Source organism: Genypterus blacodes, unplaced genomic scaffold (genome assembly GCF_046128005.1).
Source record: "Genypterus blacodes isolate CSIRO-AG114 ecotype Tasmania unplaced genomic scaffold, CSIRO-AGI_Gbla_v1 ptg000438l_1, whole genome shotgun sequence".
Classification (NCBI taxonomy): domain Eukaryota; kingdom Metazoa; phylum Chordata; class Actinopteri; order Ophidiiformes; family Ophidiidae; genus Genypterus; species Genypterus blacodes.
This window is the reverse complement of record NW_027467208.1, coordinates 3,277,492-3,294,655: the sequence shown is the minus strand read 5'-3', so window position 1 is coordinate 3,294,655 and position 17,164 is coordinate 3,277,492. Positions and strand designations below refer to the sequence as shown.

General features: G+C 48.8%; 1 protein-coding gene across 1 annotated transcript in view; it reads left to right on the top strand.

The window, feature by feature from the left end:
• The first annotated feature begins 3,615 nt into the window (after positions 1-3,615).
• runx1t1 (RUNX1 partner transcriptional co-repressor 1) overlaps positions 3,616-17,164 on the top strand; it is a 47,156-nt gene continuing 33,607 nt past the window's right edge. Inside the window, exon 1 of the mRNA XM_076139605.1 lies at positions 3,616-4,272. Within this exon, the coding sequence (XP_075995720.1) occupies positions 4,245-4,272 (28 nt within the window). The 5' untranslated portion in view covers positions 3,616-4,244. The remainder of the gene's footprint in view (positions 4,273-17,164) is intronic.

Below are 17,164 nucleotides of genomic sequence, written 5' to 3'. Positions count from 1 at the left end.
TAAAACTCTCAATGGGAAAATCACAGGTGCTGATAATGGAATCAAGGCGACATACCACATAGTAGAAATATCCCCAGCAAAAATATTTCAGCTATTAGATTTGAAGAAGTTAACAAAATTCCGGAGTTTTTCTGTGTGCACATTTCAACCAATTAACCTTGTGCGGGCGTTCAATAAGAGCCATATTTTTCCCTTGACAGACTGGCACTCCCTCGTTCCATCAATGCTACTTTCATTTCTTTTTTTTCTATCATCGATTCATCAAGTATTCAGTCTCGGCAGAATCACTTTAGTGCAACTCCCGGTGACTGTTACCTTGGACATGATTCTTCTAAAAGCTGTCTTTTACTTGCTGGTGCACCCCATTTTCTCTTGTTAATGATTCGTCCTCCACCATTCAATTTGCAGAGGAATTTTTTTTTGCGATGCCGAAGTGAACAGAACTGAATGTCCTCTATTAGAAAAGAAAACATGACATTTACACATTGCATGGTAATTGGTGTTGGGCTGTTATAAAACCATCTTTCACTGCACACAGGTCTATTCAAATTGTCCTTCCCCGCCCCCTCCGTGACGTCAATCTCTTCTTCTTCAATGCAGGAGAAGTAACACTAATCATCAACCTCAGCATGGAGTCTGGTCTTTAAGTTGACAATGTCTTTTTACGTTAGATATCTTCCCTCGTGTCATTTCTCACACACGCTTTCCCACTCTGGAGGCACGCTTCAGTGGTTTCTGTCAGTCGCCACAGATCGCCACAGTTTCACATCCATAATGGCCGTCGTTCCATCGTTAAATATCCTAAAGATGTCTCGCCAGCTGCTTCACCCACCTTCCTGTCGGCCGTCTGAACTCCATCAGTCTTCAAAATTACTCAAGATCAAGAAGACTGTTGGAAGACGCAGGTAGATTCAGGTGTTAATAAAGAGAACAGAAGCTTCATCAAGTCCCTCCTCTGTACACTTTGACCTTTCCATCCTCAGATTCTTCTTCATGTCGTCTTTCATCTTCTTGAGCAGAAAACATGGCAGTAAGTATTTCTGGGCTTTGAATTTTGTCCAAAAATTACAAAAGGCTTTAAAGTTTGTCAACCTTCCCAACTAAGGAGACATTTAGTGGAGCATGGTGACTTCCTGGGTGATAGGAATGGGAATCTGGTTGGTTTGTCTGCGATCAAATCAAAGGGCTCTTCTGCCTCTGGTGCAGGATTCTTGGGCTAAAGAAGAAGAGCGTTTTTTTTGTTAGGTGTCAGATAATGGAGGATAATGGAGTGTGTGTTTCCTTGATTGCGAGGCATTTTGGAGCCATTTGTGAAAGTTAATCTGTCTGCTCTGAAGCCTCACGATGTCCTCAAGCAATGTTGATCCAAGGCCTGATAATTGCTGGTGGTTTAAAAAGCACTGTTTACTGTCAACTACCAGCTTAAATGTGTTTTATTCTTATGTGGCCCAGTGAATAGAGGTGTGTGTGTGAGTGTGAGTGTGTATATGTGTGTGTGAGCACATGCATATGTCTGTGTTACAGGTGGCCGCCCAGTAGGTGGGAAAATGCAGGAAGTCTGCTTGTCTGTGTGCACATGTATCAGAAACAGCATGTTTTTCCCTTCCAGAGGCGAGGTATCCTGTGTGTGTGTGTGTGTGTGTGTGTGTGTGTGTGTGTGTGTGTGTGTGTGTGTGTGTGTGTGTGTGTGTGTGTGTGTGTGTGTGTGTGTACGTATGTCGCCGATCACACTGGGCGGCTGACTTCCAGGAACCCCTGCAGCAAAAACAGGCACTGTGTGTTTCCTGCTCTCACACACCGTTATCAGAGGACACACACATACACACACACACACACACCCATACACAGATCATTGCCCTATTCTCTTTTCCCTTGCAGGTTTCCTCAGCGCCTATCCCTGTGCCTCCGGCCGTCAAGATGTTTCAGTGTGATTGTCATGAGAGAACTTGGTTCTCCGGGAACAAACCGGAGGAGACAAAGGAGGCGAGGAGTGACGGCATCCTCACATCCTCGCCGATCCCCTCCGACCACTTCAGACTGGTCACCTTTGATCGGGGCACGTAACCTCTGCGCCTAACTCGGCCTTTACCGTGTGCCACTCCTTGGACTTTCTCTCTTTGTTCGGTAATGCCGCAAACTTCTCCACCTCCTTTCATCTGGGAGTCCCATCTCATTAGCTTTCCCTCCCCCGCTCCTATCTTTAAGTCCATCTCTTCCTCTTCTCTTCCCTATACATTCAACGCCGCTTGCCTTTGTCGGCGATCGACAAAAGGATCCACAGTAGGAAAATGGTACGGGAGCAGCCGAGTCCTTGCTCTGTGAGAGTGCCAGAGGCTGTTATCCTTCAATATTCGCTTTGAGACGCCGATACAACCCACAACCCACCGCTGTAGCACCATGACAAGGGGAGAGATGAGAAGGAGGGGGAGAGAGAGAGAGAAAGACGAGAGGGAAAGTGAGAAATGTGCAATGGTGCTGTTGCAAACAATTGCGATTAATGGCATCATCTTTCCCCCGCAAAACTCACCGAGGGAACAATGAGCAACGAGCCGACAGCAAGATGCTTCACTCCATGTTCTACATACATGACGTGACAGACAAAAGCCCAAAAATGACGCTTGGCTTTTGACGACACATTTAGCGCGTCCTCCATTAGATGATCAGTAAGTCCACGCTTTGTTTTCATGACTTAAAGAGTGAGTTTTAGTTTAGCAGTAGCGAACGTGGGAATGTGACGTTAAGCAAAACATGGCATGGATGAAAGGGTTAAGATCTGTACACTATAGAATCAAGGAGAATCGAATGTATGCGTTGCTGTGAGCCGGCTGTGCAGCGTGACTTGTTCACCCTTGCAGCTGAAGTGGGCCGGTTGTTATCACCGAGTTGTAAACGTAGCTTCTGCTCTGCGCTTTCTCTCGGCTCTGCAGGCGAGATGACTTCCAGATGGTCCGGAGAAAGTGTTTGCCTTGGGTTACTGCAGGCCAGCATGCAGGCGCTTCTCACAGCTGAGTGTGTGTGAGTGTGTGTGCGTGAGTGTGTGTACAGACATGCATCTTGTGGTCTGACTTTTTTTGCACACACACACACACTCTCTCTCCCTCCTCTCTCACGCACACACCACAGGTGCCAGTCACCTCTTTAAGCAGTCACAGTCACACACCGACTCGACTCTGGTGTGTGACGCCCCGCTGCATGGCTACACACAAGTGGTTCTCAAAAGGCTTGACCCTACCCAGGATAAGCAGGGGCGGATGGTTGGACTTGGTTTACCCTACATTGGGTAGCCATGACAGATCTTGATCTTGGGGGTTTTGACAAAGAAATGAAGCGACACACACTCTGGTGTAAGCGTCTGCCTGGGAGCTGCATGGCGTCAAACCCATCCGGACGCCACGGGTGCAGCAGAAAGCACTTCGGACTCGACTCGACCTCTCTCTTTTTCCAACCTGTTTTAGGACACACAGATGCTGGCTGCTGCCCAGTCGCCTCTCCCTCCTCCCCCTCCTCCTCCCCCTCCTCCTCCTCATCCTCCTCCTCCTCAGCAGCGCTTCGGGTCCGCCCACCGCCACCTGGCTCTGCTGCGCACCGCCGACTGGAGGCAGAGCGCCGCTACTCCTCTTGCCCAACGCCGACGGAGAAGCAGAAAACAAGACGACGAGCCCCGTAAGCCGAGGGTGTGTGTGTGTGCGCGCGTCTGTACGTGCGTGAAATTCTCGCCCCGCGTTACTACCAAGCCCCGATACGCCACAGACCAGAGAGCCGAGACCGATTTCGACGTTTTCATCACAGAGGGATTCGGGAGAGAGAAAAAGAGAGCGACCGGATCCAGGGGGGTGAGAGCCGAGCAGAGCAGAGCAGAGCCGAGCAGAGCGCACTGGTGCATCCTCCCTCTCCATCTCCGTCTCCATCTCTCCTCCCAGACCTTCTCACCACACTCCCCAGCTTGTTCCCTCCACCAGCCAGTGATTGATTACTTATCCCAAGCCGTGTGCAGAGCTTCTTCTTCACCGCCTTCTCCTCCTTCTTCTTCTTCTTCTTGTTGATCGGGAGTTTTTGGAGCCACGTTTCTGAGCCTGCCTGGAACTGTACCGACCCAAGATCCCCCCCCTACCGCCCGGACTCTTTCAGCGTTCATCTCCCCGACATTTAAGCGGATCATCGAGGGGACCTTGCACGGAGTCAAAGGGACTGGAAATTATTTAGCCCCCCCCCCCCCTCCCCTTCCCTTTACAACACCGTACCGCATGGTGGGAATTTCAGCCTCTTTTCAGTGTAAGTGCCCCCTTTATGTCCTCTCTGTCTCGCTGTATTTGCATCTATTTCCCGTTTTTACGCATCGCCTGTCTGTCTGTTATTGTGCACCGGGTCACCCTGCGCTCTCACACCGGGCATGTGTGTGTGCGCCGCATATCCAAACGCACCCGTGAAATATCCGCTCGGGGATTTTGACTTGGTTCGTATTTATTTGTCTTTATTCTCTGAGATGTGTTGTTAAAAAAAGCCTTTGGTGCTCCACGGGGTCGATTCCCGAGGAAGCTGCGTAAACAGAATAGCAGAATTGGATTATTTGATTTGTATTTTACTCAATGGCACAAGCATTTAAGCGATTCGTGCGTAAGGGCTTTATTAATTGAAGTTCAAACTAATATTGAAATTGCCACCCTTTGTGTTGCGTCTTTGACCGTAAAGACACAATCACACGGGCACGCACATACACACACACACAGACACACGCACGCACGCAGAAAGACGCGTTTGTGACATCAGAATAAGAACAACTTCAATAGGAAATTCAGTTTGTTTTAGTCGCCCACTCGTAATATTACTAATTCACGAGTTTCGATTTCGGCGAGTTGACGGATCGAGTCCCGGTCGCCGCGTTTCGATCTGTCACGAATCGAGCAACCTGCACATCAGCTGACGAGCCCCGGAGGACGGACACTTAGAGACACTTTGACGGGCTATTTCCAAACACAAGCTCAGGCTGTTCGGCTCGAATCCCAAAACAACATCCAGATCCCACGATTTGTTCTTTTTCCTCTCATACACAAAAGCTGCGAATTGAGTCTGATACCGAGCTGATGTGTTGATGTAAATGCATGTATGTGTTGATGTGCTTGGCTGTGATTGTAGAAGCAGCTGTATGATCGCATCCCTCCTTGTTTGGAGCCAAAGTCGCCCTGTGATGTCTCCTCCTCTCCTCCTCTCCGCCTCTTTTGGAACGGGTTTGGCCATGAGGAGAGTGTTTGCGTTTTTGAAAACATCCCCACGCAACTGTCAAACGGCATCTCCTCAAAAATCCGTGTGAAGTTCCCGTCCCGGTTTCTCGCTTTACTGTAGAAGAGTGAAGGGGAAAACCTGATCCTGGAGACCCCGCGAGGCTTTGGAGAGTTTTTACGCACGTCCAATAGAGCCAGGCACGGCTTTTATTTTGAAATCGAGTTAAACATGAACCTAATGTAAAGAAGAATCCCAATAGTTTTCCGGTATATTCATATTTTCATGCAAAACAAAAGCAAATAGTTGTTGTTTGGTTGTTCTCTTCTGCCTGCAGCTCAATGTGGCTGCAGCTGGAGGGGAAGTTTAAGGTCCGTTTGATCATAAATAATCCTGTCACATGAGAAAAATGCAAAGTTTATATTATGATGAGGGTTTTATTGCGGCGATCGTGCGATGAGAATGACTTGGGCTGTCGTTTATTGTGCCTGCGCCATTCTGTAACCGCTGGGACTGAGAGGAAAGAAGTGACTGAAAAGACCATTACCTGCAGTGTGTGTTTACAGAGAGAGAGAGAGAGAGAGAGAGAATAAATACATGAAAAGTAAACAAAGCTGGTGGCGAGAGCAGAGTAAATGATAAGTGCTGTCAGCAGGTTATCAGTGTGTGTGTGTGTTTGTGTGTGTGTGTGTGTGTGTGTGTGTATGGCGGTGTCCACCTGCACACGCCGTATATAAACGCTCTGGTATTAACATCGCTCGCTAACTCTCTGCGGTCCAGGATCAGCCAGCATGTCCAGGGGCCATCTGCCCTTCCACCAGCCTGCCTCACACCTGTTCTCCCTCCCCTCCCTCCTGCCTTCACTCCCTCCATCCATCCCTCCTCCTCCTCCTCCTCCTCAGGGGCGACAGGGTCAAACGCATCAGACCACAGTCAGCAGACGCGACGTTCTTAATAACCCCCCTCACGCACAGAAGCGACCTCATTCGATTCAACTCTTGACGTTTCCTCTCTCCTAACCCTTCCACGCCACCGCCGCATACACTCCAAACCTTTTTTCCCCCGCCGGGTCTTTACATCACATCATTTTCAAAGCCTTTTCTGGGCGTTAGGAACAAGCACTGCATTCCTCCCCCCCTGGAGCGTCCACTCACATCCAGACTGGGCTGCTGTGATGTAATTGCACACCGTTTCTTTTTAAGTACGACACACGGGCGCTTTGGACGCCTTCCAGCTCGGCTATACGGCGCTGAGCTCGGTCGATAAGTGATGATGAGTCAACAGTGTTAATACGCCGAAGCCTCCCTTGTGTATATTCATATCAGCTGTGTGGCTCTTCTTTATTCGGGGCTATATATGGAACATTCTCCCGCCGGACGCCTCTTATTTCAAACGTCTCGGTAAGCGATACACCTGGGAAATATTATGACGGTGAGAATATACTGCGTTACTTGTAGTGCTTCAGTATGCACATTTGGTTTTACAGTAAGTAATAAGTCAGAGGGTTCAGATTAACAGCTTTTGCCAGAAAGTGCTAATGGCACAGCGGTATGCAAGCTTTTACTGCTGCCAACACAAACTACTGTCCTTTCTGGAGTATCTACACTGCAGCACACACACTGTATTTCCCCTAAAGCTTTGACATTCCGCTCAGATACTCGTCCAGTGGAAAGCCGTTCAGCCATTTTTCTTCCTACTACTTGCACTTTTTGTTGTTTGTTTTCACTTCAGAAGTTGGCACACGTGAGCTCTCCTGGTGGGCCGGTCGGGCGCTAAGGAGCGTTAACACATATCTGCAATATCCTGAGGTGGAATCCTGCCTGGGAGGTATTTTGGTTTGGTTGCTAGGCCGTCGCCCCCTCTGACTGTCTCACAAAGGCAAGAGAAAGTCAAATAAGTCACCGGACTTTATTTAAAAACTAGATTTAGCTCCTAAGTAAACAGGTTCGTCTGACTGGGAGAACAGTTCACTCTTCCTGTTTCTCTCTCCAGCTCGGTGGTTGTACGCACTGGTAGTGATGGGGAAGTAGCTGCAAGGGAGGAAAATAAAGGTGCAGGCGTTTCATTCTAAGCTTTGGGGCCGTAAAGTGAGACGGTGGAATGTTGAGGTACAGGTGGGGGTCTGGGGGCCAAACCTCAGATGTGGAAACGAGACTCAAACCTCCGCTCGGTGCACTGAGCCGTACAGATTATTCAAAGCCGTCTGCTACCAAAGTCCCTGAGTGAATTAGAAATGGATTCAGCACACACACACACACACACACGCCCCTTGTAGATCGATAGGCCCATTGATGGTTATCAGTGAGAGGGCAGTTCTCTTCACTGCTTATTGAATTTCATCATCCATGAAAGAGCAGCGAAGGTATAAAAGGACTTGCTGGTATGTGTGTGTGTGTGTGTGTGTCTTCCTGTGTGTGTGTGTGTGAGTGCCCGTGTGCACAGTAGCAAGAGGTTTTTGTTTTATTGTACTTGTGAGTTGGCCTTTAGGGGGACCTATATAAAGTCAGAGTCAACAGCCAACACTACAAACGCTTTTATTGGCCTCGTTCGCATTTTTACTCCCGACGACATGAGAACAAAGGGAAGAAGATGAAGAAGAGGTGGCGAGTGGGGAGGTGACAGTCATAGACGCTGTAAATGTTTCATTGGTTATTATTCCTCCATTAAAAATAAACAGGAAGTCATATGAACACTAAATGATTCCTATAGACCCGGAAGTCCCACTTAACTGTAATTCCGCTGAAACACACTCAGCTGCTCTGCTCTGCTCGGGTCTGTGGTCAATTAATGTAGTTTGTTCATTTGCATCTACCACATTGTTTTCAGTTTTCCAGGGCTAAAACACACACACACACACACACACTGACTGTGCCGTGCAGGGCAGAACACACACACACACACACACACACACACAGTCTTACACATTGAGTCCTCTGTATGTAGTAGACTGGGATTGAGTTGCTAATTAACTTCACTTTCTCTAACTCTATCACACACAGGCAGGCTGCTACACACACACACGTACGCACACACACACACACACACACACAAAATCTCTCTTAGGCTCCTTCTCATGATGTCTGTCCTCTCTCTCTCTCTCTCTTTCTCCCTCTTTCTCTCTCGCTCTCCCACTGTTTATTTTCCTGCCTCCATCTGGAGTCGGCTGATATTGTAATCGCCCTAATGCACATTGCCTTCCCCTCACACACACACACACACACACACACACACACACACGTACAATGTGCCATCCTGACAAGCCCTTTTTCTTATTCCAAAAGATAAGCCGCTGGACGTGATTCTAAGGGTGTGTGTGTGTTTGTGTGGGAGCCAGCCAGTGCACACTCTCACACACACACACACACACACACACACACACACACACAGGTGTCTATATGTCTAATGAATACAAAAGGACAGACACAAAAAGTGTGTGTTTCCCCTGCACTCTGCTGAAGGTAACATTATTGAATCGGCGCCTCTCTGCGATGTGGAGCAGCGATAATGTGGCCGAGTAAAGATGTTCCCCCTTATCGCTCACCTCCTCCATACTCACCTGTCACCCAATTTACATTTAAAGATTAGAGGTGGACAGGAAAGGAATTCAGACCCTTGTGTGAGTGTGTGTTATGTGACGGTTGGTATGAAAAGAAAAAGTGTCCACCTGTGCGGGCACATGCTGCAGGAGATTACACCGCCGCCATCTCTAATAGCTTTTGTTTTGTGATTCACGGGAGGGTTTGGGATGTATGAAGGTGAGACCGCGCACGTACACACACATACACACACACCCAGTCCAAGCAGGTTTGATTGATGGCGAGTGCGAGCTGTGAAACTGCACGATTAAGAGTCGTTTTTTTTCCTCTTTTAGTTCACAAGAGGACAATTGTTGAAGAATGGAGCAGCTTGCGTCGCTATCAGTCCATAAAACCTGACCCTCAGTGTGCACGTGTGTGTGTGTGTGTGAGAGAGAGGTGCTGGGTACCGCCAGACAGCGTGCAAAACAAACAAAACAGGCAGGCAGAAAGTCAGACAAATTGACAAAGAGACAAAGAGGGAGGAAGCGCAGAGAGGAAGAGGAGGTGGCGAGAGGGGAAGAGAGAGAGGAAGAGAGAGAGAGAGAGCTCACCTCAGCGCCGTCACGCTCCCACGGCTTTAATCGCCGACTCTTCCTCCATAAAAATTCTACATTGTTAACATTGACCCGCGTGCACACGTGAAAATAATCCCCATCCTACCCTCGCACCCCCGCCCCAAGATTTACGAGCGGCCTCCTCCCGCCTTATCAGCTCCGATCCCCCCCTCCCCCACGATATTTGATTTACAGCTCGTTCTCTCTCATTAATTTTGATGTATGGATTTGGATGGTGTGCGTTTATGAAAGGGCAGCCGCTGGAGTGCAGCGCCGGCTATCGCCTGGTAAAAAGAAGAAGTGTAATTAAGATCAGCAGAGAGGGAGAGAGAGAGGTGGGGATCGATAGATGGAGACAGTGGACCCTCTGTTTTCTTCCCCCGGAGTATTGACGTGTTCAGTCAATTACGGCTAGAGAGGGAGGAAGGAGGGATGAGGATGAGGAGGGTCAGTGTACATAGACTGTAAGTATGTATGGACGGAGTTGTTGTCATCTCCTAAATCCAAACCTCATTTTGTTGTAATTGATCTTATTCTTAGTCCTTCTGTCAAGATTTTGCATCAGTTTTGTTCCTTGACCTTCGTCTCCTCCAGGCTAGACGCACCGCACTTTTAATCAATTTGTTTACACTATATTGTTGAATTTCCTTTAAATAATCGATTAATGCTGATTGATTTTAAAGTTTCAGGTCAATGCAGTTGAATCGGAAAGACGTTGCTTAAATAAGACTTCATCATCAGCATCGCATGTTTCAGCATCTATGAATGTTTCTGTGTTTGTTTCCTTGGCAACTGTTGACTTGCCCTAAATACACATCAGCTGAATGGACTGAAACGGTTCGTCTCTCTTAGATACAATCCAAATCTTTATTATGGATGTGGTTGTTGTGTGTCGTGCAGAACTGTTTCCCTTTTGCTGGTTAAAAGTCACACAGTCCTGCCAAATAATGAGCCCCTTTCTTTGCCTTGCCTGGCGGGCCGTGGCAGGATAGAGGGGGCTTCCTGCTGTTGTCAGTTAGTGTCGCGGACAAACGGCAAGACGCGGACAAAAGGGGAGACGACGATCGCCCCGCGCCGCCCGATTGTCTTATTGTCAAACCGACAGCAGGTGCCCGGGATGATAAACGGCGAGTGTCAATTATTTCAGAGAAGGGGCCATTTTGGAAATTGCTTGGAAGGAGAGAGAGAGAGAGAGAGAGAGAGAGAGAGAGAGATGGGATAGAGCGGCTCCATTTTCCATGAATGTGGCCAAGTAAAAGCTATATTTTGTTTAACTTCTTGTGCTTCCTTTCTCCCCCCCACCCCCCACCCCCCCCACCCCCCGAAGTGTTTGCACTCCCTCAGTCGATACAGAAGAAAAGCCACGGTCCCACTTTATCCCAACAAAAGCGATATTTGATGGCATTTCTAACGCCGCCGCCGCCTCCTCCTCAAGCAGAAAAATTTTGAGGAAGATAACCCTCCGAATAATCACACCTGCCTGGAAAAAAGTTGTTTTTCTGTCGTGTTTAAGTGAGGAAAGCTGTAGCCACTCGGGTTGGACAGGAGGATTAGGGATGAGGCTGGTGGCTGTATTGATGAATAGATGGAGATCTGAAGAGCTGCTGCTGCCTCTCCTCAGGTGTGTGGGTGTGTGTGTGTGTGTGTGTGTGTGTGTGTGTGTGTGTGTGTGTGTGTGTGTGTGTGTGTGTGTGTGTGTGTGTGTGTGTGTGTGTGTGTTTGTTCCAGACAGAAAAGCTCTGATTTGGCACACGGGAGCTGCAGTGAAACAGACTGCAATGTCAAAAGTTTCTTAATGTCTCCATTCTTGTTCCACACCTGCTTACAATTGCATCACTCGTGCGTAATAGCTTCATTTCATTCTTTTTCATCTGTGTGTGTGTGTGTGTGTGATTGCCTGTTTCCGCATTTGGAGCGTCACCTGATATACATTCATGACCCCAGCTGCTCTTATGGATTTGCGATTGACAGCCCTTTCATCAAAGCATCTGTTCCTCCCCTCTGTCGTTCCTCTCGCCATATGGACATGTCATCCTCAGCTGTGCGTTTCATAGGAGTGTCGATGACGTGTCTCCATGGTAACCAACTCTGGCTTTCAGAAATGCGAGATGAACTATCTCTCTTTTTTGGGCCTGAGTGTACGGAGACGTGTTCATACAAAGACTCACCTTGACATTTATAGGGTCTGAGCACGGGGTCGGTCGGCGCGATGGTGGAGTCGTACCGACGCCCTCTGAAGTTTTACGGCTCCCACCCAGTGAAGACGTGATTGTCTATGAAGCCGTCGGTGGAAGATTCCGAGCTTTTTCTTGCTTTTTTTTTTGTTCCCTCCAGAATTTTAAACGGCTCCAGACTCTCTGGGTTCTGGTAAGTGCGAGAGTTTTCGGAACGCCGCAGAGGAGGGAGACGCTTCTCTCACGGAGCAATAAAGATCCGGGAGAGAGCATAAATCCATCTCCCCTTGTAAGGTCCGAAATTTCTTCTGCAGATGTTTCAAGATGTTTGGCCCGGGCCGCGGTAATTCCTCGCCCATCTGTCTCCCCCTCCCTCCCCCCATGTCTCTTTATCAACATCTGGTTTTCGGTGCGGCAGGGAAACAAGTATCCTTTATAGGCCAAGGGTTCCCAGTTCCCCCTCTGCTTGTGCTATTAACTTAGCCTCAACTACTGCTCTGTCTCTGCGCTCACATACGCACATGTGCTACCCATTAGGAAGTCATACCATTCAGAAAATGTAATAACTTTCAGTTAGAGGGGGAGATAAAGTATTTTGCCTTTTTTTGTTCTCCCTTCACTTTTTCCATCACTGCAAAAAATTTGGGAAGGGGCTCGGGGGGGTTTTATGCCTCCCCAGCGAGCGGACAAATTACTGCCTGGATGTTAGTTTGAGGATGCTTTAGCGAGAGGGAGACTCTTCCTTTAAACCCTTTGAGTAGGACCCTCGGGTCCCCGTCTGCGCCTTTACAAACCGTGAAGGAGTGGAGAGCCTAAGTGACAACGCCCGCGGGTGTGTGTGTGTGCGCGCCAAGACACGTCGCGTCTCCTCACTTGTAAAGAAGGCGACGCCACAAACACTTTATTTTGACACTCGCGGCGGGGCAGCGCAGGAAAACTACGCTCTTAATTTGCTATTTCCTCTTTGGCCGTATTAAATTGTCCACATAATAATTCACAGCTGCAAAGGGATCACATATTGTGGCGCAGCTGCAATTTTATGTTTGCAAGTTTAACCGTCTCTCTCTTACACAGAGCGAAAACTGCACACGGAAGCCACACACACACATACACACACACACACTCACACAGCTAAGCTTTCTTACATGGTCACATATACTAAGACACACACACTCGCACACAAAAGCACCATATGGCTCTTTGTCAATCTAATGTGACGGCATGCAGAGAGAGCTTTGTGTTTACATGTGAGTTCGTGTTTTCATATCGTTTTGAGACTCACACACACACACACACTTAGGCCTTCTTCCTGACCCCATGTTTGTTTACCATTGCCGTATAAAAAGGATTACACTCGTGGCTAAATGGACTCAGTTGGTTTGAATAATTGAGTGTTGGTTGCTCAAAGCAGCCGCATGTTCACCTGTAATCTGTTTCCAATTGAAACTGAAACGTCTGAATGTGGAGGCGGGCTTTATTATTTCAAGTAGTAGATTAGTAGAACATTTGTGTGCGTGAGTGTGTGTGTGTGTATGCGTGCGAGTGTGAGTGCAACCTACAAGTTGCCGCAGATCGCTGGGGAGTTTCTCAGCAGGTAATGATGGTGTCACACCAGCATGCCGAAATGAGGAATGAGCGTAATGTCGGGCCGGCTCTGTGTCCTACAGGCCGCTGTGCCGAGGAGGGAGAGGAGGGAGAGGGGGGAGCGCTGTCCTCATGCCGAATTGATTGCAGAGGATTAGATTGTGATTACAGTGGGGGGGGGGGGGGACTTGAGAGGGAGAAATGTGACCCGCAACCAGGAGAGGAGAGGAGCAAGGTGAAACGAGAGGGGAAGAACCACGGATGTTTGGCTCCAAAAATGCGATTTCTAAAGTAAGTACGACAACAGAAAAGCCCTGGCGACTCCTTTCGGGGCTTTCAGGACCAAAGTTTGGAACTTTATTAGAAACAAATGTCCTGCCTTTTCCTCCCTGGCTGCCCGTGGGAGCCTAAACTCACTGAACAACACAACATTTACGTGCAATCAATACTCGCCCCCCCACTGTGATCGAGGCGAAAATGCAATTAAGCAGCGTAACTTAATGGAAGCAGCAGGATTCCACCATGAGATGTGACACACAGGCGAGTCCTCCCATTGAGGGAATGCATGCGTGGTTGACCTTTAACCCGCCTGAAGAAAAACCTATTAACGGTCCGATGTTCCTCAGCGTAAACGTACTTCTTTTCTGCTGAATTAAGCTGAACACATGATATTCAATTGACTGAAACACACTAAGTCTCCGGTACCGACACACTGCTGCAGCATCCATTGTGTCGCAACTGCTTACTGCTACATTCACCAGAGCCGCCGCGATTATTATGATCGCTGGTCATTGATTTTTGTTTTTGTTGCCTCTCATTGATTTTCTTCCCTGTGCACTGCTTCTCATTATGGAGACGGCCGAGCTCCAACGAGCTGCAAGATGTTTGTGTTTTGTTGTAAGGAGAGAAGGAGCTAAGAGGGGAAAAAGGAAGGAAGGAAAGTTTCTCGTTTCGTCTGCAAAACGCGTCGTATTGGTAATAATCAGGGTTTCAGATGAACTCGACTCTGTGTGTGTGTGTGTGGTTTTGTGGATGAAACGATTCGATCTGGTCTCCGTTCCGTACTGGCTGGTGAAGATCCAAAGTGGGATTCCAGTGTTTTGGAGCGAAAGCTGGATTATTATGGCGCAGGGTGAGTGAGGTTGTGTGTTTGCGGCTCCGAAAATGCGCGCCTGTGCCAGCTGGAGAACAGGGCCCAAAAAACACACGAGGCAAGGGGGGGAGGAGAGACGGAGAGGGAAGCGAGCGGGACACATTTTGTGACTTGACCGTAACCGCGGCGGACCCACGCCAGAAGCCACAAGATGGAGACGCCGGTGACGAGTAAGAGAGCAAGAGAGAGAGACAGAGAGAGAGAGGGAGAGGGAAATACCGGAAACAATATTAAACCGAATTTACGTGTTCCTCTCATGCGTTCTGGAGAATCTCCGTCTTTGTTTAGGAGAAACACGGACGCAAAATCTGAGTGCAGACCGTGAGCGCCTCAGCAGTCGGAGCAGAATAACATCTGAAATCAGTCAACCTATATTTAAGTAGTCCATGTCACAGAGTTCACACGGCGAGACTCAGCCACATTTATTGTACGCTGACATGCCAGCCCCTCTGTTGACTATATATATAGATGCCGTAATGTCGTAGAAAATGGTCTTACAACAGGCGGTTTGGGGAAGAAAAAGGCTGCATTCTGCACCGATGATTCAGTCCTGAAAGTGCTTTAGATGAAGGAGAGATGAAGTCAGACGAGGAGAGTTTATTTATACTGCAGCTTTAAAACACGACCACGACCAGAAGTGCTGTACCAAAGACATTCATGTTTATGGAGTTAAAAGACAATTAAAACAAGCAGGTAAAGTGAAATGAAGGAGTCAAAGAGTGAAGTTCTCCTGTCGTTCCCAGCCGCTGGTTTTGGTTTATAATTAGCTGCAGCAAACAAGAAAGTTCCAGCTCTTTGTTTTTCTGTCTTTCCGTGCAGATGTGTGTATGTGTGTGTGTGTGTGTGTGTGTGTGTGTGTGTGTGTGTGTGTGTGTGCATGTCTGTGTGTTTGTTTATGTTCTTTGACAGTTCGGAGAGCATATCTGCAGGACTTGTTGTCATGGAAACAGTGGGCACTATGTGTTTGCATGTGTTTTTCACCAGAGACCCCCAAAATAGAGCAGGGAGGGCCAGGAGGGCCAGGGCCACACTCAGAGCAACCCTCTCACTCTCTCTCTGGCTCGCTCTCTCTCTCTCTCTCTCTCTCTCTCTCTCTCTCTCTCTCTCTCCCCCTCTCTCCCCCACTCTTTATCTCTTAAATATGCCCCCCCCCACACACACACACACACACACCTCTGCCCTTAACTGGCTCGCTGCTCGAGGCCCCAGGCAGTGTCTGAGGAAGCCAGATAGGACAGTCCAGTTACCCAGGGCAGGAGCCAGGACACTGGGGTCAGGCCCCAGCGCCACCGTTCCCAGCACACACACACACACACTTACACACACACCCCTTCCTTGCAACTCCCCATCCTTCATCCGCCTTCCATCCCCCGATCGCTGTTCTAACTTTAATTACCAAAGAACAAGCAAAAACATCCTGGCCTGAAAGAGAGAGAGAGGACGTGTGTGTGTGTGTGTGTGTGTGTGTGTGTGTGTGTGTGTGTGTGTGTGTGTGTGTGTGTGTGTGTGTGTGTGTGTGTGTGTGTGTGTGCTTGTTTAAGGGTGTGTTTGCAAGACCACTGCACACTCTCTCTTTCTCACACACACACACACACAGTCCCCTTGCAAACACATCCTGACCCCACCAACCAACCAACCAGCCATCCCCACCCTTCTCCTCTCCGCTGCGCCCCTGGGTTCCCATCCCTCCCCCCTCCCCCCTCCCAGGTTCCTTCTGGTTCCCTTTCTGGTTCCTGAGCGGCGGTGCTATCTCTGGACGGCCGGCGGTTCCTCTCATTCTGCCGGCCCATTGTGTGGCGAGCTGGGCAGGGTCCTCGGGCCCCCGGGGGCCGGGAGGCGAGCCAGGAACGGCCTGGTTCCTGTTGCTGTGTTAGTTATCTGTCCGTCACATTGGCGTGTGGAAATGGCGACATCCCATGCAGGGGTCGCGTCCCTCCGTTATTTGAAGCTCGCCCTCTTTGATAAGGAGAGTCTGCTGCTTCTCGGGTGTTTAAATAGCTTCATGATGTGATTAGTTCCACGGCGGCCGCAGCAAAATCGGTTTCATACATGAAGCAAGTGAAGAAGAAGAAGAGGAAAGTAAAGCTACTTAAGAGACAAAACACCACAGGATCGCTTTTTTATTCGGGATTTTGTGGAAATAAAGGCCTTGGCTCATCCTGCATGACTCATTCAGTCTGGTTTTATCTTGATTTGATCCTTTCTCTGCTTTGTTTTCTCCGTTTAAACGATATTGAAATGCACACGAGTTTTTATATCACCGGGTTTTGCTTTCATCGCATTTTCAGACAAAAGGGTAAACAGATTTTTATTGTCAGCAATATTTTTACACACACACCTCCGTACATGTCAGCAGAGAGCGTGTGTCGTGTGCGATGAAGGATTATACACACACACACACACACACACACACACACACACACACACACAAACGCACCTTTGTGGCTCCTCTGTTCACTACTAGTTTCTCCCTTTGAGCCTCGCTCTCCCGCTGTATGTGGCATGGAGCGCCACAGCAGCTACTGCACTCCGTTAATTAGCCATATGACTGCCAAGCATGGCTGTCACGGTGATTCACGGACGGAGAGAGAGAGAGGGAGAGGGAGAGAGAGAGATGGAGGGAGAGAGAGAGAGAGAGAGAGAGAGAGAGTTGGCAGGTGTACAGATGTATCGCTAGCGCCTCCTAGTGAGCGAGTGGGGAGGATGATGTGACTTCAAGGGGAAATCAATTTCTTTACATCCTGCGTGTCTCTCACTCCTTCGCCTCTCGCTCTTCTCCCTCTATTCTCCTCGCTCGCTTCTTCCTGCCGCCGCTGCCGCCGCCCCCCCCTCATCCCACCGTCAGTCTCGTGTGCCGCTTGTGACAAATGAAGTGCGCCATTCATCCGCCATCATTTCGCGTCT